Source organism: Talpa europaea (assembly GCF_964194135.1).
Source record: "Talpa europaea genome assembly, chromosome: 4".
Taxonomy (NCBI): Eukaryota; Metazoa; Chordata; class Mammalia; order Eulipotyphla; family Talpidae; genus Talpa; species Talpa europaea.
Window position 1 is genome coordinate 127,894,420 of NC_140070.1, and position 27,403 is coordinate 127,921,822.

The 27,403-nt window shown below is 35.2% G+C and overlaps 1 protein-coding gene across 1 annotated transcript in view; it reads right to left on the reverse strand.

The window, feature by feature from the left end:
* Window positions 1–27,403, reverse strand: part of SAMSN1 (SAM domain, SH3 domain and nuclear localization signals 1) — a gene marked incomplete at both ends in the record, with an annotated part of 125,865 nt that overhangs the window by 82,006 nt on the left and 16,456 nt on the right. The window contains 2 exon segments of the mRNA XM_084232726.1: window positions 11,334–11,413; window positions 18,344–18,430. Of these exon segments, the coding sequence (XP_084088852.1) occupies window positions 11,334–11,413; window positions 18,344–18,430 (167 nt within the window).

Consider the following 27,403-nt stretch of genomic DNA (forward strand, 5'->3'; position numbering starts at 1 on the left):
ATAAACTTGATGTCCTTTCTCAACATAATAGCACCTAAATAGGAGATGTGACATTTTGTCAGATCAAGCCATACCTGTTTGCATTAAATAAATGAGAAAATATTGAAATCATTTTAATCTTTCAGAGAGGACTGTGATGAGATATTGTTAGATATGCAAAATCTTCCCTCTCTATCTAAAGGTAAAGGTCATGCTCGGTTCAACACGATTTCTATTGCTATTTATTTTTATATCACTTTTTCTAGTACTCCCTTACTGTGCATTCTGAGCTACTCAGTTCTACACACCCCTTACAATTCAGAAAAGCCATTTTCTAATCTTTAGTTCCTTCTAGAAATAATAAACTGACATTGCATAACCATTGAACACAGTATTTTTCTTTGCTTATGATTATTTTTCTTATAGCAAACTCCTCCTGTTAGAATGAAAGCTTAATTGCTCTATTGAAACACTGACATCAAAAAAGCCTTCTCTCACTCCCTTCTTTGTGAAAAAGGCTTTCACTTTTTTTGGGAAAGTTGTTATATACTAGGGTAACCGAGTATGTTAATGATTTGCCCCTAGGAGAAATGGAAGCATTCATATAGTGTCTAAATTCAGTTGAATGAGATCCTTAGGATCAAGAGGTATTAAAACAAACCTGCCTCTCATTATTTTCTTCAAAATTCTGTTATATTTCTTTTATAGCACAGTATTTTTAACTTTTGCATCTTTATTCACTTACTTGCCTTTGAGCTAATAGAGATCAATCTACTGTATTTTATCCACTTTTGAATATATATGCCTATGATAGTACATGACTTACTGTATGCTGAAAGTAAATACACTCTCAATTTCACACATTTAATTTATCTACCTAATCGTTTATCCTTAGTAAATTTTTTATATTAGCCAGCTACTTTCTAATAGCAAAGTACGTCTTGCTATTAGGCAAGAAAGCTTTTTCTTGCTGTTAGGTTACATATACTGACAGATAAAAGTTAGAATTAATATTAAGATGTGTATGATCAATCAGCTTGTCCTCTTAAAAGAAATCCTCAAAAATATTTTGGAAATAACCTTATTCATTGCAATCCCGTAATCTGTTACCTCTCTATATTTGTACTGAATTTGGTTAAATTGTTACACTGTGCTTTTTCTAGATGTTATCTAAAATGATTAACTTCCTATTCAACTAGCCCATGTTTTGGGAATATGGTACCAAGCAGTGAGATAAGGTCTTTGCTCTGCTTCCATAATTCTACATTCTACAGAAAAGTGACATAGCGTAAACATATAAGCAAGTATATACATAAGAAAAATGTATATACATAAGTATATACAAAAAAGTATATACATAAGAAAAATGTAACATAGTGTTATGTTAAGAATTGATAAAGTGATTGGGTGGGAATAGGAAAGTGGTATTATCAATTTTTATTGGGTAACCAGGAGGGATTTCTGTGATAATACTGAAAATGAGTTCTGAATGACAAGAAATCACCAGACAATGTGAAGATTCAGAGATGGTTTTTGATTTAGTGGATGGTCATAAAGGGCATTTCAACTGAGACTTGAATGACAAAAGAAAATAAGGTAACTGGGCAAATGCCAGAGGAGAAAGAATTCCTGGAAGGGGATACAGCTTGCCCAAAGGCTTTAAGGCTGGGGATCCTGGAAGATTTCTTAATATATGAGGAAGGAAGAAAAAGGAAGAAAAAGGAAAAGGAAAAGTATCCTCAGATGAGACCAGGGACTTAAATGGGGCTTTAAGGAGGCTTTTTTAGAGCAAGATGAGGAATTTATATTTTATTATAGTCAGGGGAGTGACACAAATTGGCTTATATTTTTGTCTTCCCTCTACTGACTTTTGATCATCTTCCTTTTAAAAGGACTTTTCCAAATAACATCTTCAAAGATGCTATGATCTCACCCATCTTTAATTCACCATCTTTTATTTACCACACTTTCCACTCTTCCCAGGCATACTTCTCAAAAAATTTAATTGTGTCCGCCTCCTTTAATTCCTTTAATTTCTCATCCTTTCAACACAACTCCTATAGTCATCAGTCAGCTTTGTCTCTATTATTCCACTTAAATTGCTTTTGTGGTCCAATGAACCACTCTCATACTCCATTACTACTTGATACTCAAAAATTTTGACCATGATGACCTTTGGGCTTTTTGGCTTCTGTGATACCATATCCCTGGTTTTCCTTCCATCTGTTTTGGCTGTTATTTCTTTAATGTTTACAAGTTGATATCTTCTTTTCACTCAAAATTAAATGCTTACATTTCTTTAGCATTAGATATGGATTCTCATTTAATATCACCATCATTCTCTTTTCATTTTTTCAAAGCTTAATTTTTAAAAATTTTTCAAATTTTTTGTTTATTTATAAAGCACTGGGTACAGTCAGAAGCATGGGAGGGTGAGAGAATTCACCAGAGACAGAGGGGAGAGCAGAGCAGGCAGACTGACGAAGTACACTGCTGAGGGGAGCAGCGGGAGAGACAGGAGAGGTCTGTTGCGCCATGTGAGACCCTTGCCTGGTGGCCGGAGATCCAACAGGTGCTGCAGAGGCTGCAGGCAGCTTTGCAGCCCAGCGCTCAACCGCTGAGCCAGCAGGGACGTCCTCTTTTCATTTTTTAAAAAGATTTATTAATTTATACAAGAACTGGGGTACAGGCCAGATGTGTGGGAGGGTGAGAGGATTCATGAGAGACAGAGTGGGGAACAGAACAGGCAGACTGACTGAAATACACTGCTGAGGGGAGCAGCGAGCAAGACAGGAGAGGTCTGCAGTGACACATGGGTATCTCCCCAGTCTGCCGGGATGGAACCTGCACCACAGAGGCTGTGGACAGTTTCACAGCACTGCGCTCAACCGCCTGCACCACCAGGGTGGCCCTCTTTTCATTTATATATACACCAACACACGTAGTTATTAGTACCACTTAAATGCTGACGAATCTCAGTTTATTTCTCCATGATGCTCTTCAGAAAATCACACTCACAATCCAAGAGTTTATTTAAAATGATTTAAAGTACAACCAAGATTGACCTCTGTGTCTTTCCGGCAGATTGAATTCTCATTGGATGTTCTTCAACTCATTGAATATTATCTTCATCCACTGTATTGCACGGTATTAATTTATCACCACTGCCACTTTTCTCCATTGCATATTTATATTTATTCCATTACTGAGTTTGGTCTAGTATCCAAAATGTTTCTTGACTCTATTTCTTTTTCTCTATTTCTATTGTTACCACCCTACTTTCATTTTCTCTCACTGAATTATTGCTAAGTCTTTAATTGGTTTTCTTTATATGGTTGCCCTTATGAATTAATTCACAATATAAAGTTAGCATTCTCTTTGAAAGATATAAATCTGATATTACTATCTTGATTAAATTACTGCAAAACCCCACAATGTTCTTTAAATAAATTTCAAAATATTTAACAGAGTCTATAAGGGCTGTCTCCAGTTCCCCTAAAATGCCACAAAGTACAGTTCTTTCCATCTTGAGTGTTTTTGTGTGTGCTGCTCCTTCTGTTTCCAATGCTTATTCTCATTCTCCTAACCAGCTTACTCTTTTCTCTCCCCTGTTGCTTCAGCTTCAATATTAGATTTTTAGAGAGATGCTTCCTGACTCTCAAATTCAAATTAGGTCTCCATTTCTTATTTTTTTCACTGTAATCATTGGTAAAATGTCTTTCTTCCCCAATAGACTTTAAAATAAAAAAAGACAGGAATATACCTTCCATATAGTACCATCATGTGGTGTCCTTAAAAGCAATAACATTATTGATGGTTGGTATTCCACATTAATTAGTTGAAATAATGATATAAAGTGAATTTATGAATAAGTGGATGAGTACTTGATTTGTTAAAATTTCTTTGAAATGCAATGATGCAAAAAAATGGAATTAGTAATTGAGAAATGCAGAGGTAAGAAAATTATTATAGTTAGCTCATTTTCACCAACAAAATGGTAATTAAATGTAAATATAAATTTTGCATACATATATTTTAGTATGTATATAGTATATCTTTTATATACAAATATGATTTTCAGTTCATTTTGCTTACATTCCTTAAATAGTATAAAAATTTTTTTTAGAGATTTTGGATTAAATATACCTCATCTTCTGACAGTTCACTTGACCATTAAAATGATAGAATAATTTTTAGAAAATAGCACCAATGAATTATTGAATTGAATTAGTCCTATAATCATATTTTATGAGCTGAGGTAGAACTTATTAGACATCTAGTCTTCCAGCCTATTTAAAAAATGAGGAAACCCAGAGAAGCTAAGTGACTTACCCAAGGAACAATAATTCATTAATAACAGAGCCAGGACGAGAATCAAGTGCTCTGCTATTAATCCAATGTTCTGTCTTACAAGATTTTTGGAGACTGAATAATTACTTGTTATCTAGTAATCACAGCCAAGTCCAACGAAATCCAGAGTTTTGATTTGTAAGTTAAATATGGCTCTCCATTATGGAGGATAAGCATCACATAGAAAAATCTCAGATTTATTGGCCTGTCAACCATCCTACACATCTCCTCATATGTATATATGTAATAATCCACACATATTTCTTCCTTTATGTCATATATGTATTTTTATTTAAGATATAAATTTTAATAAGTGCATGTAGACACTCTTTTTGTTTGTGTATTTATACCTTTTCATAGATATTCATTTACATTTTTTCACTAGAAAGGAAATTAAATCTCTTCCAATTTTTCCCTTCCTTTTTACACAGAAAAATTATGAGGATTAACTAATTCTGGATCACCTTACTGCCTGAATTGGGTCCTCTTTATCCCACTGATGAATAAGAAGTTGGAAAGTCACACGATAGATCTTGAATGATTAAAAAATAATTTCCCTTCTTTTTTTATTCATGCTGTCTGATTTAGAAGAATTTTCCTTTCTAGTAACTTCTTAATGGTTATTATGAACCTTCTTTAATGTTAAAATAGAAAAAACCTGATCACTGATACCTGTAACACAAAATTCCTTCAATAGAAGTAATAATTTTTTAATTAATATTTCATTTTATTTAAAAAGAAAGCTATAATGAAGATCCAAAAATGAAACTTCAATTAGTTGCATGTCTTTTGTATTGAAAATTTCCTACTCTTATGGCTCTTTGCTTAGTTACTAAAAGGTTACCAATTCCTAGGATTTTGGAAATTATTTTTATGATTATAATAAACTATTCAGTGAAAAATCCAAATTAAATTTTTACTAAAGGTGTAGGCAATACTCTAAGTGGCTTTTTTTCTCCTTCAACTAGAAGGGGAGCTCTTTGGGGTTCCATCTCAAACCTGGTCTTTAATATGCTCAATAATTATATATGAGCTGAGAAATTGATCAAAAGTACATCTGAAAGAAAAGGTTAATGTGTGTAATATGAGTAGTACAAATAAAATGTGATGATTATGTGCAGGAGGGAGAGATTATATTAGGTAAGGTATGGAAGGGAAATGTACTTGCCTAGGGGTTTAGCAGGCATTTGAACAGCTTAGCAGTATAATTTGGCATGTCTAACATAGCTCTTTATGTAATGATCTTACCCTACCGTACAAATACAAATCAGCCACTCACACCCTAACACAGGTTACTAGCTCCTTTTTCCTTACAATCTGATTTTGGGGTATATAATTCTAGTGGTGGAATAATGTGCCATAATGTCTCTTCTTTCCATGGCACAAGGAAATTGCAACTTCATGGCCATTTCTCTCTACTTCTTTATGAGGAGCCAAGACTTCCCTTTGCTCATCAACTTCTAGGTTGGGGTCAGGTTTTAAATATTAAGACATTGCTAAGCTAGGGTAAGATGGAAAGATTGCACAAGTCATTGATGCAAATATGGTTGTATTTGTTTAAGAGGAAAAGCCACAGAAGCAACAACTTACTTCCTGTGTAATATCCCCTGCTCTGAAAATTTGAAGAAGTTTCTAGAACCATTCAGAAGAGCCCTTTCATGGTACACTTATTATCGTAACCAACAACAAAAAAAGAGGCAATAGGAAATTTAAGAGCTAGTATACAAGCTAGTTAAGTTTTATTAAGCACCTGTTGGATTATCTACAGGATGTGGAATGTAAGGAATTACATAGAAAAGCACAACTAGCACTTATAATTTAATATAAAACAAACAATATAAACAAAAATATCAGGAAAACCTGCTTTAATAGAACCAGCCCTGATATGCAGTTAAGTGACTGCTCTGCTTTGTGACTGAGATCATGTGACTTGAGCAAGACATTTTGCTTCTCTGTGCTTCTGTAAAATGAGGATTTGTATAATAGGAGTTCATTATTCCTCAAATAAGTAAAGGGATTAGACTAGATAAGTATCTCCATGTGTTACAGTCCCTTGAATCTCAACAGTATGAAAGAAATAGAATTTCAATGAGTTTGGATAAATCTTTGTAACCTAGTCTAATAGCTTCTGTTTAAATTAGGAAACTGAGGCACAAAAATGTGAATTTAACAGACAAGACCATAGTCAGTCTAGGTCTCTTGATTCTGTTTCCAGTTAATTCCAAATTCTCCAAAATACATATCTTTATCTTCTTTTGGAAATTCCTTTAGTGTTCATTGAGATTTTGTTGTTCTTTGCTATTTTTTTATATTATTCTTTGAAGGAAATAATTTATGCTTTTTTTAGATCAGGAAACTCTCTAATAAGGATGAAATCATTTTCTGTTCTTAGAAACACTCCATGTGGCAACTAAAGAAAAAAATTAACAAAGAATTATAGAAAACAAGGCTTACGACATTAAAATTAAAAGGAAAAATGGGGAAAGCTACCTATATATTATTAGCTGGGGGCAAGTATCCTAGCATTTCCCTGTCAGTAGTCTTAACATACCTTTGACAGTGAGATGGACTCCTATATCCAAAGGTTACTGCTTTAGCAGTAGAAAAGGGGAAGACTGATGTTAACATTCTCAAACCAACAAACAAATAGAACTCCCAAAAGTTACCAGAACAACTGGGAAAAGAGCCAAGCTTTCAATTTCAAGTTATGAGTACACTGATGAATGTTTTATCAGTGATTTTATCTTTACATCTGTACAAAGGTGAATGTGTTGGATACATGATGTATACTGTATGTGTACGTTATATATATATAGTAGATTCACTCTCCATTCCTCACATCCTCCAATCCCAATGCATGGTCCAAACCCATAATAAGGAAGAAAGAGGGTTAGGGTCCAGTCTTTTTCTTAATTTCTTAATTCCCTCCACTGCTGGGTACAAAATAAGTATCCATTTTTGATACTCTGCTAGAATTTAAACTCCAAGTATACATTGGAATTGGGTAACAGATATAGTCAGAATAGCATGAAAGATTATAAATTACATTTAACACCTATCCATGTAAGCTCCTCATGGTCAACTCTGCTTCCTTTGAAAAACCATGTACCTGATACTAGGCACAGTTTCTCCTTAGAGATCTTCAAAACTGCAAGCAAAGGGCATTGGAGGGAGTTTATAACAGAGAATAGAAGGGGATTTCAAATTTTATTTTGATAAGACTACAGTAGGATTTAAATGTATGCAGGGAAATGAAAGAAATATTCATTGAATGATTTCTAGAGTGTAGTATACCTGTGCTACTTCATTTAATAATTATAATAATCATAAGAAATTTTCTTCTCATATTATACATAAGGAAATTGAAGCATAGAGAATTTAAACAAGTCAAGAGTCAAGAGTTCTAGGTAGGTAGGATGTAGACAGATTGGTAGATAGATAGATAGATAGATAGATAGATAGATAGATAGATAGATAGATAGATAGATGATAGATTTTTAAAAGTCAGTCCACTCAGCAACACTTTTCCCACTAAAAGAACTCAGGGAGAAAATGTTTTGGTGCAGTCTTGGGTAGAGGTGCTTGACAATGCTTAATATCACCAGCGCTAAAAGTAATAAATGTTATCCTTCTTTTCTATCATGAATATGAATGATGCTCTGAAGGCTGAATGCAACCTAAGAATTTACGTGAGAAATGAGGCATGAAACATTTTTGAAAATATATTAGCCCAAAGTCTGTATTACTGCATATTTTATACCCTTTTCAATATGCTACAAAAGATTTGAGCCATCAACTGAATACTGCCAGAAAAGAACAAACAAGAACAAGGATACAAAAATAAATGCTAGGAGTCAAGTTACCACAAGATGTTCTTTATGGCTGGTGTAAAGATCACAGTACCAGGCAGTCTGCTTTGCTTCCAACACCCTCCCCTTCAGCGCTTCTCCTGTGAGCCTGGTTCTCCAAGTTTATCCCAAGCCAAGTAGGCAGAAATATTCATGGAGAAAGTTGATATTGAAGAAAGTGGTCCATAAACATCTACCCCACTCCTGCAACTTGGTTCCTGATGTCTTCTTCTATGGCTGAGGTCTATTCTCCCATTTTAAGAACATGAAGGCAACATGTCTGGTTTTGTGTTTTCTGATTGGCAATTCAGTTACTGTTCAATGATTTACTCTGATTGTTTCTGTAGTCCAAAATGTATTTTGTAGGCATGATCAGAAGATAATTACAACTACAAATATATTTCATATCTTTGGAATCTTATCAAAGTCTATAATTTGTTATACAGTAATACAGATGTGAAAATACTGACCCCATTAAGATATTATTCATTATTTTAAACCTGTCTACTTTTAATAGTCTTTAAAAATACTGTAATGAAAATATAGCATTCTCATAATTAAAACAAAAATTGACTTCAGTTTTCCCAGGAAGTCGTTGCCTCACCAGACCAGACCTAAGCCCAATTTGGGCTTCTGAAGTAAAAATTCCTGGGACATCATGTCTGTGGCGAGCTGTCCACCATCCCCAGAGAGTCTCATGGTTCATTCACGGAGCACTTTCCAAAACACATATAATTACCGATTCTTGGACCCCCAACTAGTTGGACAGAAGTATGTCTCAGGAGTCTGCATTTTAAACAAATACGCCAAGTGATTGTGATACAGACGGTCCCCAGGCTACACTCAGAGAAACTGTTCTGATAAGTCATTTGCTTACTTAAGGGTAAACATCATGTTTGTGCCAAGACCCACTCTTATACCTATTGACCGGCCAGTCTCTCTTTCATACCAAAGTTGCTTCTCCAGCCGAGAATGATTCCCTCTCTGCCCCTTCTTTCAAAGGGTAAATTACTTCTACTTTTCCTCAGTCACAGGAGTTCATAAATTAATAATTTGCATGGCACTTCTTAATAATAATACTTTGTTACACCAAAGTATTCTGTCATACAGAACAAATATTTCTTAGCTAAGTTCAATTGAATGTCAACTATGAATAAGATGATAGATATTAAAGAAGATAAGACCACCCCCTACTCCCAAATGAGAATTTCCAAATTAGATCACACCTGTCTGCCTGTCTCTAGTATGGATTCCTTCTACTTATTACTGAGAAACTACACAGCACCACTGAATGGCTAGTCTTCTAGAAGGATCATTTCTTAGCCAATTAAAACATCCAGGTAGAATGGTGTCAGGGAGAAGATTTATTTTTAACTCTTTTCTTCAAAGACCTCTCTACATAATTTTCTTCTTTCTGAGTTAGTTCTGTTTTTCTGGCGAAAACTAAAGAAGGACTTCTTTTGGCTCAGCACATGTTCAGGGAGCTCTTACTGTAAACCAGTCAGTGTCTTTTCCAGGCTATCAGACACTATTTCACTTAGATACTATATCTGAGGCCTCATCTAAATTTAGCAGATGAGACTGCATATTTCAGAGATAATCTGCCAGCTGTGCTTATGCAAGTGCCATTAAGCTGTGCAAGGAGTAAAAGGAGGAAAAAGGGGAGGGAGAAGAAACCTCATGACAGCAGCAATTGAATGCATCTAAGTATCTCCTAAATGCCAGCCATGACTCTAAATGCTTTAATGAAGTATCTCAATTAATTCTCATGACAACCATGAAACAGGCTCTTTTTAGACCGAGTTTATAGATGATAATACTGAGGTACACACAGAGAGAGAGAGAGATTAAGGGCCTCCCTGGTGGCTCAAGGGGTTAAGCACTGCACTATGAAGTAATCCACAGCCTCTGCAGCATGAGTTCAATCCCTGGCTGGCCAGGGAGCAACCCACATGGCCCAGCAGACCTCTCCTATCTTGCCCGCTGCTCCCTTCAGCGGTGTACTTCAGTTAGTCTGCCTGTTCTGCTCCCCACTCTGTCTCTGGTGAATCCTCTCACCCCCCCGCATCTCTGGCCTGTACCCCAGCTCTTATATGCATAAATAAATAAATCTTAAAAGAGAGAGAGAGAGATTAAGTGCATTGCTCAAAGTCACTTAACTACTAAGCACCAAGCCAAAATTCAAACAGACTTCTGTTTTCAGAGTTCTCAGGCATGCACCCAGGACAACCCGCTGGGAGACAGGCATGCAGGCTTTGTGCAGCCGTGTGCAGCCGACCTCAGGACCACAGGTCCATCATTCTGAGCATCAGAACAGCCAGCAGAAACAGCTTGATCAAAAGTTATATACTACAGTTAAATTCATTGGAGAGCTCTGACAGCCTCAGAAAATCAGGCTGCAATTAGGAATGCACGTTCCCTTTCCTCACCAAATCACTTCCTCATAATTCATATGCTGTAGACCCTCTCCCTATTGATCAATCTACTGCACCAAGGAAGGTCAGCTCTAAATTTTCTAATACAACTATCAGAATGATTAAAGAGAACCTCATAGTTGTCAGAAAAATATCAAAAATCAGTAGGATACCTGTGTTATCCCTATTGACTCAGATACTGTTTTTCTTTATAGGATGAACAGCAACTATTTAGCTATTGATTAGTGTTATGTTGTTATTATTAGAAAAGACCAAGTTTTGGAAATTTTTAATTGCTTCAACTCCTGAGCTAGTTAGTGTAATTTTGAAGGGATTATGTCTGGAGCCATAGTATATATGTTCTTATACCACACGTAAAATCACAAGGCATGTGACCCATGATAAAGGTTGCCACATAGTTCTAGGCACTTAGAATGGGTCTTGTCAGAGAAAATACCTAATATATTAATTTAACAGCTGAGAATTACTTATCAGAAGGCTGAAGAACATGATGTTTTGCATAATCAAGGTGGTTTATTAATTTAAATCATCATGTGTTTTTTTTTTCATTTATACTCCAGTTCACAGAGACATAAACATATCAATTACAAAGCAATTTACAATAACTAAATATAAAGTAGTTACCAGGTTGTCTAAGTATTGGACACTACATCTAGCATATTACAGAGCTCCACAGACAGATGATCTTCACAAAACACCACATTTTGACTGCTCAAATTACCTGATAAGAAATGCCTGGCAGTTTTTTTCCTTGAAGAATATGTATGTTACTACCCAAAAGAAAAGCCTCTTCATTTTGATCTATGAAAAGATGAAGTTGTTAAATAGATTTGCAGAAATTACAGGATTTAAGAAATTTAAGTGCAATTTAATACTCGCATTTTTCTTTAAATCATAAATATTTTCTTAAAGATTTGCTATTCTCACAAGTAACAGAAAAAACCAAAATAGAAATCTAGCAAAATACAAACAACACCACTAACCAGCTGTATGCTTTCTGAGCAAGCCATAGTACCTCTCTGGGATTTAATTTCCCTCTCAGTAATAGAGCAATCGCATACAAGCTACTAAAGTCACTTCTAACTCCAAAAGGCTGTGATTTCATGAAGTTATCACCTTACCTGTTTCTATTAAACTAAGCTTTCCACCCCTGGCATTTTGAGCTTCATTAGCTTAAGTCTTCTCAACATGAATTATTTATGTTGAAATTGTTCTATGCATGCTTTAGTAAAAGCATTGGAATGTGGCATCCATTTGCTTGAAGCTAAATGAAACCTTTTCAAAAGGTAGTAGCATTTCCCTTTCAGGCTCTGTAAAAGGAGCTCCATTTATTTAAATCTGAAATACACAGCTGCTGAAAATGGACAGTGCTTTATGGATCACTTAATCCAAACCCCATAGTGTACAGATTGATACTGAGACTAACAGAAATCACCTGGTCGCCACCCGCAGTGACTTCCTTTCACCTCTCTCCTTACTTGCAATCATGGCTTCAATTTCCCACTATTCCTCATTCTCATATTCTGTGGGGGAGGAATGGCAGTCAAGGCCTACCTTCCATGCACGGTGAAAAATAGATGCAGGTTTTTCTCCAAAGCCTCATCATAGCTGTGGCTAAAAGATACGTTAAATTCACAGCTCAGGGGCCTCCCCAGTGGCGCAGTGGTTGAACACTGGGCTGTGAAGCTGCCTGCAGCCTCTGAAGCACGGGTTCAATCCCCTGCCGCCAGGCGAGGGTCCCACATGGCGTGCAGACCTCTCCTGCGGCCCGCTGCTCCCCTCAGCAGTGTACTTCGTCACTCTGCCTGTTCTACTCTCCGCTCTGGCTCTGGTGAATTCTCTCACCCTCCCGTGCCTCTGACCGTACCCAGTGCTTGTATAAATAAATAAATACATCTTAAAAAAAAATAGAATTAAAAAAATAAATTCACAGCTCACTCTCAGAGTAATAACTGAGTTATAAAATAAGAGTAGTTATATTACAGGATTTCAGAAAATACTTAAATTTTAAAATGAGCTAGTTTTGCCATCTGGTTCTTTGAAGCACGATCTTCTAACATGGTATCAGGATACTGGAAGCAGTTTTTGCAATTTTTTTTTTTTTATTTTCCTATAGAAAAAATGGTTCCCCCCCTCCATTCCATTATTTCTTTTCATCGCTCCTTTTTGATGGATTTAACATGAATTTTGGAGAACTCCTATAGCTATTATTCTGAATAGGATTGATATAAGAAAAGAACAGTAATGTGGTCTCCTGGCCTCCAGGATCTGAAAACAGCTGAGGAAGCTGCACAATGCCAGTTATATAACTCACATAACCATTCAAGGCAGAAAAACGAGTGATTCAGATGTGACTATCAGAGAGCAGTGACTATGACCCAAAGTCCTTATGGAAGAGGAAGGGTTTGAATAGAAGCTTAAAAAATGGGGATATCTGGAAACGAGGAAGAAAAGGAAAAGCTACAAATACCACAGCCATTTTATGAATATTAGTCCATAATCTAGAAGAATGAATCAAATGATAGTGGCCATAACAGTGTCCCAACCAATATAAACTTTGAGACTCTTACTGCCGCTCAAATACAAATGCAAAAAAGAAAATGGGATTAGGTTTAAAAACGTAATATGTCTAATTAACTTGGTGATGATTCTAATGTGATACACTTCTGAGCATAGCCAGGTAACTCTAATCCTAGTAAGAACGTCCCTCAGGAATTAAAGGGACCCCAAGATTCATTTGGACAAAACACTAAAACTCTGGCCTTTCTCATTCAATTCAGAAAGCTTTCCTTGGAAAGAAGGTGTGCTGCAGCAGGCGGCCTTTGCTGGGGTAGTTTATTCCCAAGTCGGGAGCAGACATTCAGGTATAATTGTGTTTATCTGTCATTCCTCCTGCAGTACACTCTAACAAAAGTTAAATTACATGCTCTAGGGAAACAATATTTAAATTAAATTGTGATCTAAAGAGGTTCTGGTATTGTAACAGGGTGGTCCCCAGGAAAGGGGGAGGTTCCCTGCCCCACCCAAGGGAGGGTGGAGCTGAGCAGGAAGAGGAGAAGCTGCAGAAGAGACTGAGGAAGGAAGCAGGATGGAGCCAGGAGACCTGGAGGAGGCGCGTGGAGCCTAGAGACATGTGAAGAAACTGCGCTTGTCTTTTGGTCGTGGACTGGGTGACACAGATGTGGGTGAGACCCTTGGGGAGGTGACAATGGCAGCTTTTATCTTGATGTTGATTTTGCTCTTTTCCTTCTGGGCTTGTCTGGTTGTTTCTGACCCTTTGCTGTGGGTCCCCACTGGAAGGTGCTTTAGACTCGTGGCAGGCTTTGGGGCCTTGCTCTGGGCCAATCCCATTTGGATGGACTTTTACCCACGAGGGGACGGGTAACTTTGGGTGCTTCACTTAGAAACTAGACTCTTTGCCTTACCTGTATTGTTTCCTAGTTTTATTAAAGTTCCTTCCCATTAAAGTCTCCTATGTTTTGTGTTGATGCGGCGGATGGCAGAACCCATTTAGAATAGGCAGGTTTGCGGGGTTTGGGCTGCCCCTCTCCCTGTCCTATAACAGTATCAATCCCAAAGATCGGAGGAAGGGCTTCCCTAACACTACCAAGCAGTCCTTCAGAGACTAACTGGGTATCCTACAACTCAATCCAATTTGACATTGTCTACCCAGAAAGAACATAATTTTCCACAGATTAAGGGTTTAGTTTTACAAGATTGTCCCTATCCCCACCGTTCCCTGAAGTCACATACACACACATCAGGTGTCAAGCATAAATCCAAGTTGTTACCTGCTTTTATGACTAACATCCTTTTTTGCATATGTTTGTTTTATGGAATTGACTGTCACAATCACGTAAGTCTGTATTTTGTTTGTTTTTATTTTTTTTAAAAAAAATATTATTCTTTGTACTTTTTGGTAAAAATAGAAAAACAGTTCTTTATTTTTATTCAAATTTTGTTGATTTACCATTCATTTACAAAACTGTAATTTCAGCAATACAGCTTCATACCTCAACATGTACATATGCTACATGCGTTCACCAACAAAGCTCATGTTAACTCCTGTCACTCTTCCCCTCTGGTAATCACCCTATTTTACATAGACCAACAGTTATTTTTGTTGTAGAAATCCTGTTCGAGAATCCTGTTTTTAACTTACATGACAACTTAATCTTGGGTCAACGCCAATTCATATATTTCAAAGTTTGGTCTTTCCAAGCTTTGTTTTTTCCCATAAAACTTAGGCCAAACTAAATTTAAAATTTTTAAAATTGATTTTAATTTGCTAACATGAATATTCTGCCCATTTATCATGCTGAAAATATGACAGTTAACATGAATTGCAGATTGATTTCCCTTAATGTCTAAGTTATGCCAGTTTTTCAATTGTAAAGTACTGAACACTCCATTTATTTTGTTTATTTTACAGATGTAATCTCCTAATAGTACAGGTGAAAGTTTAGATAAAATTCATCTTAGAAGAAGGAAATGGACTAAATAAATTAGAAATGTTATGCTTCTGGCACTCAACTTATTCTGATAAATTTTGTCTTAACTGATACAACAGAGTCATAATTATTGACCATGTGAATATCTTTTTTGGATTAAAATATCAGCTACAAATTCTTGGCTAAATACAGCTAGTGTATTCCTTCATTAACCCTCAATACTCTTTAGGACATAAATGCTGTTCACATATGTAAAATATAATTTTGAAACAAATTGAGAGAAAGGGCCTTCATTTTATTTTATTTTATTTATTTTTTTAAAGATTTATTTATTTTTATACAAGAGCTGGGGTACAGGCCAAAGGTGCGGGAGGGTGAGAGGATTCACCAGAGACAGAGCAGGGAGCAGATCAGGCAGATGACAGAAATACACTGCTGAGGGAAGCAGCGGACTAGACAGGAGAGCTGCACCATGTGGGATTCTTGCCAGCGGGTCGGGATCGAACCCGCACTGCAGAGGCTGCGGGCAGCTTCACAGTGCAGCGCTCAACCTGCTGCGCCACCTGAGAGGCCCGAAATGGCCTTTATTTTAGTCTTGAGTTTGTAACAGGTCCTTTAGGAGTTAATATTACTCCTACCCTTCATTTCCTTAGATATTTTCTTTGGTTTTATTGAAGGTGTCCTTACAATTTTATCATTAGCGTGTTCAATAAAATCATGGGCTGTGGATGAAAGCAATGTTGCACCTTCTGATCTCCAGCTCACTAAACTTCACAGCCTGCCTATCCCCAGGCTCAGTAAACCACTCTTAAGTAATTATGCAATTAACTGCTAAAACGTAGTGTTTAAAATGAGAAAGAAATATTATAGGTTGATATGTAGGGCACTAATTGCTTAGAAATACTCTGAGCCTTCCAACTGAAGCAACTACACCCATAAAATTCAAGTCCACAAACTTGTGGCTCTCCCTCCCACACCAAATTTCTCTCTAATTTACAATGGTACTGACAGCCTTGGTCTCAGGCCATCAAATCTTCCTAGCATGGCATTAATCCCTAGGAAATGTCCTGTGACTCAGCTGCTATTGCTGAAATTGGGTGAACTTTTTAGGCACACACATACATGCACGTACGCATACACACTCTAAACAAGGTGACGTGACAATTTAAGAAATATCAAACATGGGAAAGATTCTGTAAAGGCATTAATTTTTCTTCTTTCAGTAAAAAAAAAAAAAAAAAAACATCTTTTGAGCACCTCACCTAAGAACAAGATTTCTGTTTTGTCAGTGTAGCGGTAATAGAATTACCTGCCCATTACTCTTTAAAAAAAAAAAAAACACAAACAGAATTTTTAGAAAACAAAATACTTAAAAACATTTAAGAAAAATTATAATTGAAAGTAGTCTATAACACAGTGTTAAGTTCTTTATCCATAGATCAATATCCAATAATCTAAAACTAATAATGTGTAATTATAAAAGAGATGGTGGATGGATGGATGGATGGTGGATGGATGAAGATATGAGGGTGTGAGTGAAGACAGCTGGTATGTATGAGGTGAAGACAGAGTCCAATCAAAATAGGATATAATGGACATTGTTTCTGAAGTAACATGTGGCTTAGTGTGGTCTTTGTGAGCTTCTACTGTGGCCAGGGCCAAAAAATGCAGAAAGTAATGGTACAGCTCATCAAACTCATCTTTAGATATTGCAAAATAGATCTCATATTCAGGTGTAGTGTTATGAGCAAGTGAATATGCAGATAGAGGACTGTATCACTGGTATTGATGAGTATATGAATCTGGTGTTAGATGATGCAGAAGAGATTCATTCTAAAACAAAGTCAAGAAAACAACTGGGTTGGATTATGCTAATAGTAGATAATATTACTCTGCTCCAGAGTGTCTCCAATTAGAAATGATCGATGAAGTGAGAAATTGTTGAGAAAGCAATATAGTTTTCTTTTTAAGGCAACACATTGTTTTGATCATCCTTATGCTATTGCTGGATGACAATAAATGCTGTGGAATTTGTTAAATTTATTTTTATGTGGGATTGTTTTTATTTTAAAACAACAATGAAACACATGGCATTATAAAAATTTTTCTTGTGCTGTAATTAAAAGAATATATTTAAAATAATTCCCAAATGGTTCATCTATTTATTTATAATAAAGTAGAAAATTTGACTTAAAGCCCAAAACATTACACAATGTTGGATAAAGCCAAAATATTTCAAAGGAAAATTATTAATTTCATAATTACTTTTTATATTTAAGAATCAAAGGTCCTAATCAAACCATTAACTCCTAACTCTAAGAATATATAGTAATTAATTTCCCTTGTCACAAGATACAAAAATATTTTCAACTGAATATCAAAAATTTGAAATAAATCAATAACTAATATAATCAATTATTTCTTGTTCCAATAACATTAGAGTAGAATATCAAGCAGATCAACTTTTTTGTATTGTTATATTTGTGGACTCAGAAAATTTTGTTTTATTCATTACCTTCCAATGCTAAGGAATTTTAAATGTGCAAGAATTTATTATTAGTCATTTTTATACCTCCCTGATATTTTGTTCTTCTTGGGAATTTTTAAATTTAAAATGTTATAATTTTGCATTAATAATCGAGGTTATTTCTTTTAACTTTTAAAAGGAAACCTAAGTATAACAACTTACCATATTGTTTTTAAGAAAGTTTTTCTGTGCTTGCTTTTAATACATTTTTAAATTGTTTTAGACACTGGAGACATTATTTGTAATTGATTCTTTGCTTCAGCACTTCAACAGATAAATTTTTAAATTTGATTCCACTTCCTTTCTGCATGTCTGTGTATGTGCACACATATACATGTTCATATTCTGTTAATATACACATTCTATTTTACTCACTTTGTTTTTGCTTTTTAAGTGTTCTACAATACAATACTTGGCTTATTTTTTAAAAGATTTATTTATTTATGCATATAAGAACCAGGGTACACGCCAGATGTGCGGGAGGGTGAGAAGATTCACCAGAGACAGACCAGGGAACAGAACAGGCAGATTGACTGCTGAGGGGAGCAGCGGGCAAGACAGGAGAGGTCTGCTGCGCCATGTGGGTTTCTCCTTGCCTGGCCCGGATCGAACCTGCACTGCTCAACTGCCTGTGCCACCAAGGAGGCCCAATACTTGGCTTATTTTAATGAAGAAAGATGTAAATTTTTCTAACCCCTTCTTTAAACTGCTTTGGGTAAATGCAAAGTCAGCGGAACTAAATTTAGCAATTACCTTTTAGCTGACAGAGCCTTCTGATGTGGGAATTATTCTCAGGTTTGCTGGAATCCTGCCAGATGGTATCATTCACAGTTTTTCCTTCTAAAATAAAGAAGAGGATTGGTTAACATCTGTAACATCTGTCCAATAAATGTAAGACATTTGAAGTCAAAACAGGCTCAGCACACAATTGTAATTTGTAAGTGTATGTTAAGAGAGTTGTATGGTTCATTCTGGGGAGTTCTAGTATCTGGAGAATAGCTTGAGGTTCTGTAGACTCCGGATTTATTTCCATGTACTGCATAAGTACCCAAGCATAGATGCTAGAAAGCTATTACTGAAATACCATTTGATAACTTATGCTTACATTCTTCTTTGGACTGTCTTGAATTAGTAATTATTTATATTTTATGCATAAGTTAAAATAATGCTACATGCATCATAGTTTTTAACAAAATGATTCTATATGTAGAGAGAAAACTGAGCTGTGATAGTTTCAAGAAACTCTAAAATGACTAAGTAGAAGAAGGTGATTTTCTGTCTTATCCTCCCAAAACCTAGGGTGGAGCCTAGACAAGTAATGAACTAAACTGCACCAAAATGAAGAATTGTTATCTCTTCTAGTTAACTTACCAAAGACTAATTATTTCACAGTTTCTATCCTACCAGTGATAAAGCAGTATTTAAATAATGCAACCAAAGCATCACACAGAGAAAAACTCAGTATGCTATATTGTTTTTAAAGTCATTTGCCCATACTTGACAATAGAGAAGGTAATTGGTCATCAAGAATTATGTTAGGCTAGAAACATCTGTAGTTTTGTGTGTGAAAACTGAAGCGCATGCTATGAGAATGGATCTAGATGGGAAATAAATATCTGCTGTACTTTCATTTATTTAGGACTACATTATTCAACTCAAGACTGATATTCTAAATATTAACTAATACCCAAAGGCCATGACTAATGAGAGAGGAATCAGTGGCCAGATGCTTTGCCACTAGCTACCATTAGTAATTATTCTGTGAGGAAAGGAGAGCCATTATCTACATAATTTTTAAAAAGTAATTAATGGAATATATAATAATTTTAGAGTTAAATACAAATCAAGCCCATTACCTTTAATATTACTATGGATTTTGAAATCACAGAAATGAAAGAAAAGATACAGTTCTATGAAATGTGGTGGAAGAGTATTGCAATCCAACTGTTTACTACATCCTTCATATTCACTCTTAGATTAATAGATCTAAAAAGACATCCAATGTCACCTTAACCATGGTCCAACCAAGCTAAAGTTGTAGAGTTGGAAGATAATCAGCCATAAACCACCAAGGACAATTTTTATTTTACGAAAGGAAATTTTGCTGAATAAATCAATCATTTGTCTTAGTCACTTACAGTGACAATGGAAGCAGGATTCTTTTTTTTTTCCTGATCTATAGAACTCAAAGACAACTTCCTTTAATCACTTATTTCTGCCCTATGGCAATAGTGAAAAATAAACAACTTCCAGGGAAATAGTACATATCATTTTCATGAGTATTCTGATGAATTACTAAGTACTTTGTTTTCAAACATAGATCTCTGGATTAACCTAGAAGAATTAAAGAAACAGATATTTACATATTATAAGTAACATTTCTAAAACAGAAATTAGATCACATAGACATATGTGAAATACCTCTGAGAGCAGAAGAAAATTGTACATCTTACCAAGGTCTACATGTGGTCTTGAATTTTCTGACAGTAGATGGCAAAGTACAGTTAATACAAGTATAATCTTAGCCTGGAAATTTTTCTATGCATTATGGAGAAATTGCATTAAAGTCTGCCCACCCCAAAAGCCATTTCTACATGAATGTATCTCAAATAGATAATGTGGAAAAGTTCTTTCTCAAATGAGTATGTTCAATAAATACAGAAAGAATGATGTGACTTGAATGCCACCATTCCATAATCCCTAAGAAAATAACAGACCTGAGCAATAATCATTATTTAACCTGGACATATAACTTTGTTATAGGTTGAGAGTTTCCACCATTAATATTAGCGTTAAATTTAAACCAAGTTCATATTTTCTATGCTCAGAATTGTAAGCAAAAAAAAACTTTATATAAGATGTTCCTTCTTGTCTTAATCGTTTTTGGGTTTATTTTTAATTTCTTAATGGAGAATACTTAGGATATCTGTTGGTATATAGCAAGTATTAAAAAAAATTATTGATAATATTATAAAATGAGGGAGTGGGAGCACAACAAACGTTATTTCCTCCGAGGCCGTGGTGGACAAAAGAGTTGAAGAACTCAAAAGAGTCTTCAATTTTATTTTAACTGGTTGGATTTGGAGGAAGCACACAAATTGATTTAGCTTATGTTTGGAAAACCCTAATTCTATCACCATCAGTCCTTTCCCTGTCATTCATGCTCCAGCCCCGCCATCTGCAGATTATCCTCAAATGTGCAGAAGCATCAATTATATGCCAATAGCTCTAATTTTGTTTCAAGTATTTGCTTTAGAATTAGTGAGCATCTTATCTGTGGACATGCTAAATAGCTGCATAGTTAAGGGCAATTTATGAGTCTGAAAAGAGTCCTACACAAAAAATCCCCTTCCTTACTCCAGCTCATGCTTAAAATACCACTGTTGTAGTTGGAATGATTAACTGTGGCTAAGATACAACTAGTCTTGCCTGGCAGTTGTCCTGAGCTGTTAACCATGCAATTACCTCCTTGCTATGGTTGCATTAAATATCCTTACTGGGAGATATCATTGAGCAAGAAAGTAAAGAAAGAATATGAAGTGGAGAGTTCAGAGGAAGTGAAAAGTGGGGGGTGTGGTTGGGGAAGAACCATCAAAATTACTATATCCAGAGAAAGTTTAACATGATTCACAATTTGGTCTAAAACCAATCCAGAATGCCCGGAGGCTAGTCTGTTGTATTATCAACAACCAATCTGGAAATTTCCCCCATAAACCAACTTCCTTCTCCTTCCCTTCCTTTTATTAGTTAAAATCCTATTACGTTATGCAACAGGAGTGTGTCATGTCCCCTGGCAACTGGATGTGTTGAATGTAAAGCCAAGCCTGACCTAAATAACCCAAATCTCTTTGCAAACACATTTTATTTGGATTAGAAGAACTTTTCAAAAGATTAATATATTGGTCACTGATAAAAACATGTTTTCAAAAAAGTTCCCACTTTAATTTGAGCTAAGTTTAAACACATGCTTCTTCTCTGAAAAGTTAATTTTCACATCTCTATTTAACATGTCACAACACAGGTTTTTTATGAATCAGCATTAAAAGACAAATGATAGCACAACAAAACTTACCTAAATTTGTCCTTAGATATTTTTAAAAAATACGTTGACTGGAAACCCACTTTTATGCTCCATTAAATATAGAATTAAAGAATATAAAGTTTTCAAAGTAAATCTGATTTACTTTCTTTGTGGTTTTCCATTCGCAAATTTAGAAACTTCCTGTAAAATAAAACAAATAATAAAATAAAAAGTAAAAAATAAAATACTACTACTCAAAGAAATCAGGAGAATTCAAGTGTAGCCCATCTTCACTGCAAGCTAGATGTAATTCATTTTGCCTTTTTCCTACTTGAGTTTACCCCTTATATTTTAATATTATAGCATAGAATATGATACAATAGCAAGTTTTTATAATTTCTCCTTTTGTCTTTGTGATTTTGGGAAATGTAGCATATGTCCTCCTTTAACAAGGGTTTATATCTTATTCAAAACCCTTCTCAGCAAATAAAGTGAGCTTATTAAATAAAAACATGCATTAAATCTTCATAACCTCAACTTTCTATTGCCCATCAAATCACCAAGACCAAGGGGAGACATAGATACTGAAGTATATTAATTACATTATACAGTTCCTTCCTTTGAGACAGATGGAAAGTATGCTATCACAACACCCTGAGGGTGTTGAAATATACCTATGATTCATCTGGCCCTTTTCTTCTAAGCAACAGAATGTTGTGTGAAATTCCTTTCACCTTTAGAGGAAGAATATATTGATACATTTTTTGCCATCTTTGAAAGAGCTTGTGTTGAACTATTCCCAGGAAATTTGTAGAACCCTTCAGAACCTGTCTTTATTGTTCATCCACTTCTTCCTTTAAAAACTATCTATGTTTTTGATTTTAAGTTACTTTTTGGACATCTATTATGTGATAGTCATCTGTACAGGTTCTGAAGAGATTTGTTTGGTGGAAATTTATGTAGTAAATAACACGGGGCCCAATATTCCTTCTAAGGAGAAAAGCACAAATAGGAAGAGAGATGAATAAAAATCAGAAAAAGCAAAGTGGGTTGTTATATTGCAATGATTGATAATATTCTAAGCATTGTGAAATTCAAGATAAACTTCCCAGTACATCATAATTGAGACCATTTCTTTCATTCTTATTGTGCTTTCTATTTTTTTTTCAATCAAGATTTGAATTTCCAGTTTCAGGCTCTTGAGTCGAATACCACTGAAACCTTCATATATTTAAACAGTCTGTCCCTGAACTTGATAAACAAGTTTTACCAAGTTTGAAATGACTGTGGCTCAACCAGAGGATAATGCCTATTGGTAGACAGTTGTAGTGGAAAAAAACATGTGGAAGTGATGAGGTGAGTTGGTCTTGAGGAATTAATAGTCAGATTGATCACTCCTTCAATTCTCCATGCTTCATCATCCTGTGTTCTGAAAATAGTCAATTTCTACCCATGGTCTTTTTATGAAATTCTTTCTCTCTTAACCCAAAAATCTTCTAATCTTCAAAATCCTCAGTCTAAAAATTATTTGTGTTCTTTGACAGTCAGAAGTCAGGAACATTTAACTTGCTTTTTGAAGGAGATCAGGAAATATGATGACTATCCATCTTTGCAGTAAGTTTCCTTTCAAATATAGTCATGATTCATCTAGGAAGATGCAAGTTGCTTGTTCATTTGACCTGTGCAATCTGGACCAAATATGTCTTAATACTCAGAATCCATTGTCTTTTATATGAGTTTAGATAAATCTCTTTGGATTTTAAATACTTCATCTTCAAAATAGATGCTATTTGCTTTGCTAAGTTGAGAACAGTGTTATATTGGTGAATACAAATTACAAATATTCTGTAATTCATATATATATATATATATATATATATATATACAGACAGAGAGAGAAAGAGAAATGTTTAAGGACACTTGTCATAAATAGGTCTAAGAATGCTAAATTTTTTTTAAAAAAGTCAACCTTTTTGATTATAGAAAGAAGGGCAGTCTAGTCTAAAGCCAGTAAGTACAAGTGGTGGATTTGTACAGAGAAACATGGAAAACAGAGACATTTAATAAAATAATAAGTTACCTAATTCAATCACAGGAATTTTGAATCCACTTGTTATATAAGAAATTCATTGTTTTTTTTTTTTTCTCCCAAGGAGACTGATTCCAGATAGTTCACAAAACATATGTTCATGTGTTTTTAGTGTTTGAATGGGGCAGGAAAGTATTATTGAAGGACAGCCTACTGTTTCATCTGGGTAAAGACTTGAATAATTTTATATAATCAGGTGTTAAACTCACAGAAACATGGTTAAATATGTGTGACTGGTGATTGTGGTGAAAGAGACACAATTAGTTTCTGGGCTGAGGTTTTAAGACATCTGGGCAAAGACTGAAAGAATTTCATAGACCATGAAGAGATGTTATTTTTGGGACATATGTTGTCATAACATTGTCTAGGGACTCTGCTTTGGTCTGTTTTACTGAAATTCATGTCATGCAATTTTTGCTTATAATGAATCAGTATAGGTTTAGGGGTCTGTGCTAAAGAGTTTTCCTGTAGTTAATGTTTAAAAAAAGATTTTGAGTTAAAATTTTTTTATTTATTATTTTTAATGTATTTTTTAAAAATTTATTTATTTATGCATATAAGAACTGGGGCTCAGGCATGATGTGCAGGAGATGAGAGGATTCGCCAGAGACAGAGTGGGGAGCAGAACAGGCTGATCTACTGAAATACACTGTGAGGGGAGCAGTGGGTGAGACAGGAGAGGTCTGCTGCGCCATGTGGGTTACCTCCCTGGCCGGAGATGGCACTTGTCCTGCAGTGGCTGAGGATAGCTTTTTAGTGCTGCGCCTTAACCCCTTGTGCCACCAAGGAGGCCCAAAACTTTTTTTTTAAATTTCTATTAAGATGAAAGAGTTAATGTAGTTCTCCTTGGGCAGCCTACTTCCTACAAGAAAGTAGGGAGAGTCAGGAAGATTAAATGTGTATCAGAAGTATGATTATATGAGTGAAAAGAGATTACTCCAACAGGGGAACATCTCCTTAATTAGAGTAATATGTCTGTGCCCTGGGTGTTGTCTACTTGTGGATGACTACTGAACTGGTTAAGCAATTTTCAGTACTGCTTGTACCAGACTTTCCAAAGCAGCAGCTTTCAATTCTGACTTCTGCTTACACAAGCAGACTGTCATGTATTTTGGAGCTTAGACCCTTGGTTCTTAATTCCAAGAGGTACAAGTCAAATAAAGACTATATACAGCTTTATTATTAGAATTACATTTGTGAGTGTGTGTGTGTGTCTGTGTGTGCTATATGCTGAACTCCAAAAACAAGATACCATTTCAGAGAGTCAATGAAATCATTCTGTCTAGTCCATTAATTTAACACTTGCCATAAATACCAGGTAAAACTTGCTCCTGTTAGGTTTCATTTCATTCTCTAAATCAAGCACTAATCATTAGTCTTACTTTTCATTCACTAGGGAGTTTGTGGCTTAATTTAATTTTTGCCCCTGGCAATTGTTAGGAAAATAAAAAATGAAATGTAGGCAAGTTATTACTAATGGGCCAGTAGAAACTGAGGAATATTTCTAACTGTGTTATTTTTCAAGTAGATGAGAATAGACTCTAAGAGCAAAGTATTTTCATATAGCAATGAAACAAGGTCAAATAAAAAAAAATTCAAAATGAAGAAAGAGAATGTGTGACTTAAAAGAAGAGGGAAATTTTAGGTACTATATGCCATATTTCTATTGCATGCAGTAGTTACAGTTGACTGTCCTTTGGGGTTGATTCTAATGTGTGCCTGTTTCTTGCATTATTGGTTTTTAAATCTTACTTTCAAATCACAAAGTCAAAAGGAAAAATGAAGTGAATGTGTCAGGAGTTGTTGTTGTCTAGCTAATGGAAATGTGAAAGGTGTTTCTGCACCAGAGAAAATTGATTGGCAGTAAATGATGGTATAAATCCCATGGTGAATTTTTAAGACTATAGAGCTGATGAGATCTGACCTTTGATTTGCAAATGAATAAACTGAGGTCCCAAATGGTAAATTGACTTATCTAGGGTCATGCACATAGTGCTTTACCTTGATTAAAAGCTAACCATTTTTATTGTAATATATTCCTTTGGAATAATATAATTCATTCATTCATACACTCAAAGTGCATTCAACAAACACTGAGCATTGACTATGTACTAGATACTATTTTAAATGCAAAGAATGATAAGTGATCCTTCTTTTTTTTAATTAAAGATTTATTTATTTATTCATACAAGAACTGGGGTAACATCAGAGGTGTGGGGGGTGAGACGATTCACCAGAGACAGAGTGGGGAGCAGAACAAGCATACTGACTCAAATACAATGCTGAAGGGAGCAGCGGGTGAATCAGGAGAGGTCTGCTGCACCATGTGGGTACCTCCTGGCCAGGGATTGATCTCATGCTGCAGTGGCTGTGAATAGCTTCACAGGTTGTACGTTAACCACTTTTGCCACCAGGGAGGCCCTGTGATCCTTCTTTAAAACATCCAACATCAGGGCCTTCCTGGTGCCCTAGAGGTTAAGTCTCAGTGCTATCACCACTACAGCCTGAGTTCCATCCCTGGCCAGGGAGCAAACCCACATATGGTACAGCAGACCTCTCCTGTCTTACCTACTGCTCCTCTCAGCAGTGTATTTCAATGAATCACCTGTTTGGCTCTGCACTCTGTCTCTGGTGAATCCTCTCACCCCTGCACCTTTGGTCTACATTCCAGTTCTTCTATGCAAAAATAAATAAAATTTATTAAAAAAAATACAATCAATGCTGACTTATCTCAGGAATCTGTTAGAGTCCACAATTTTCCTAACTTTGAAGAATGAATATGTTAACCTTTTTAAACTACATGATATTAAGTGTATTGAAGATATTTACCTACATTATTCCTCATTAGAGAAATTCAACAATAGTACATAGAATTCTGATAGTGAGGAAAGAGTTGAGCATAAGTGTACACATAAGTATGTATACATATAACTTCTCATTAAAATAAATAAATTTAATTTAATATCCATTTTCTCCAACTCATTCTCTTGCTTAATTGAAATGGTTTTAGTAATATTAAAATATAGTGATTCTAAAAATGCCACCTCCAAACTGAAAGACTTGTTTCTGGACATATCTTAGCCTCCTACGTTTCATTAAAATTCTCACAGATCTTCAAAACATACATGGAACTTAGTCGAATTTCCTTTTTTAAAAAACCTAATAAACATCTGGAAAAGATAACAATTATAATGTGTCAAAGTTAATAAAGTAGATAATTTTGTTATGTACCTAAAGCCACCAATGTGATCAAAGGATATATATCTATCTCCAACTATCAGCTCTGTTTTCAAAAGTGTTATGATTGGAAAACAAGCCAATACCCACAGAGAGGAGACCTCCCATTCATGAGCCCATGACTTCTTCTTGTTTGTTGCTACAACTGATTATAAATGTGTGGGAAAAAAAAAATCCCATGAAGGAGAAGTCTTCTAAGTTATTCAATAGAACACATAGCAAAAAGAAAAAAAAAAAACATAGTAAATATAGCTAATCTGCACCCAGTTAGTTAACAAGTTGCTAAGAATGACAAGGTTTTAAATCCTATTGCCTTTCTAATTTTCTTGATTTAGTACATTTGCAGAATTATAATGGCAGAACACCTATATATCCCCAAGCATGTTGCTAAATACTTTAGTGTAGCAACTCATTTAACTTTTTTTTTTAATTGAAATGACATTAGTCTACAACATTATATGTGATT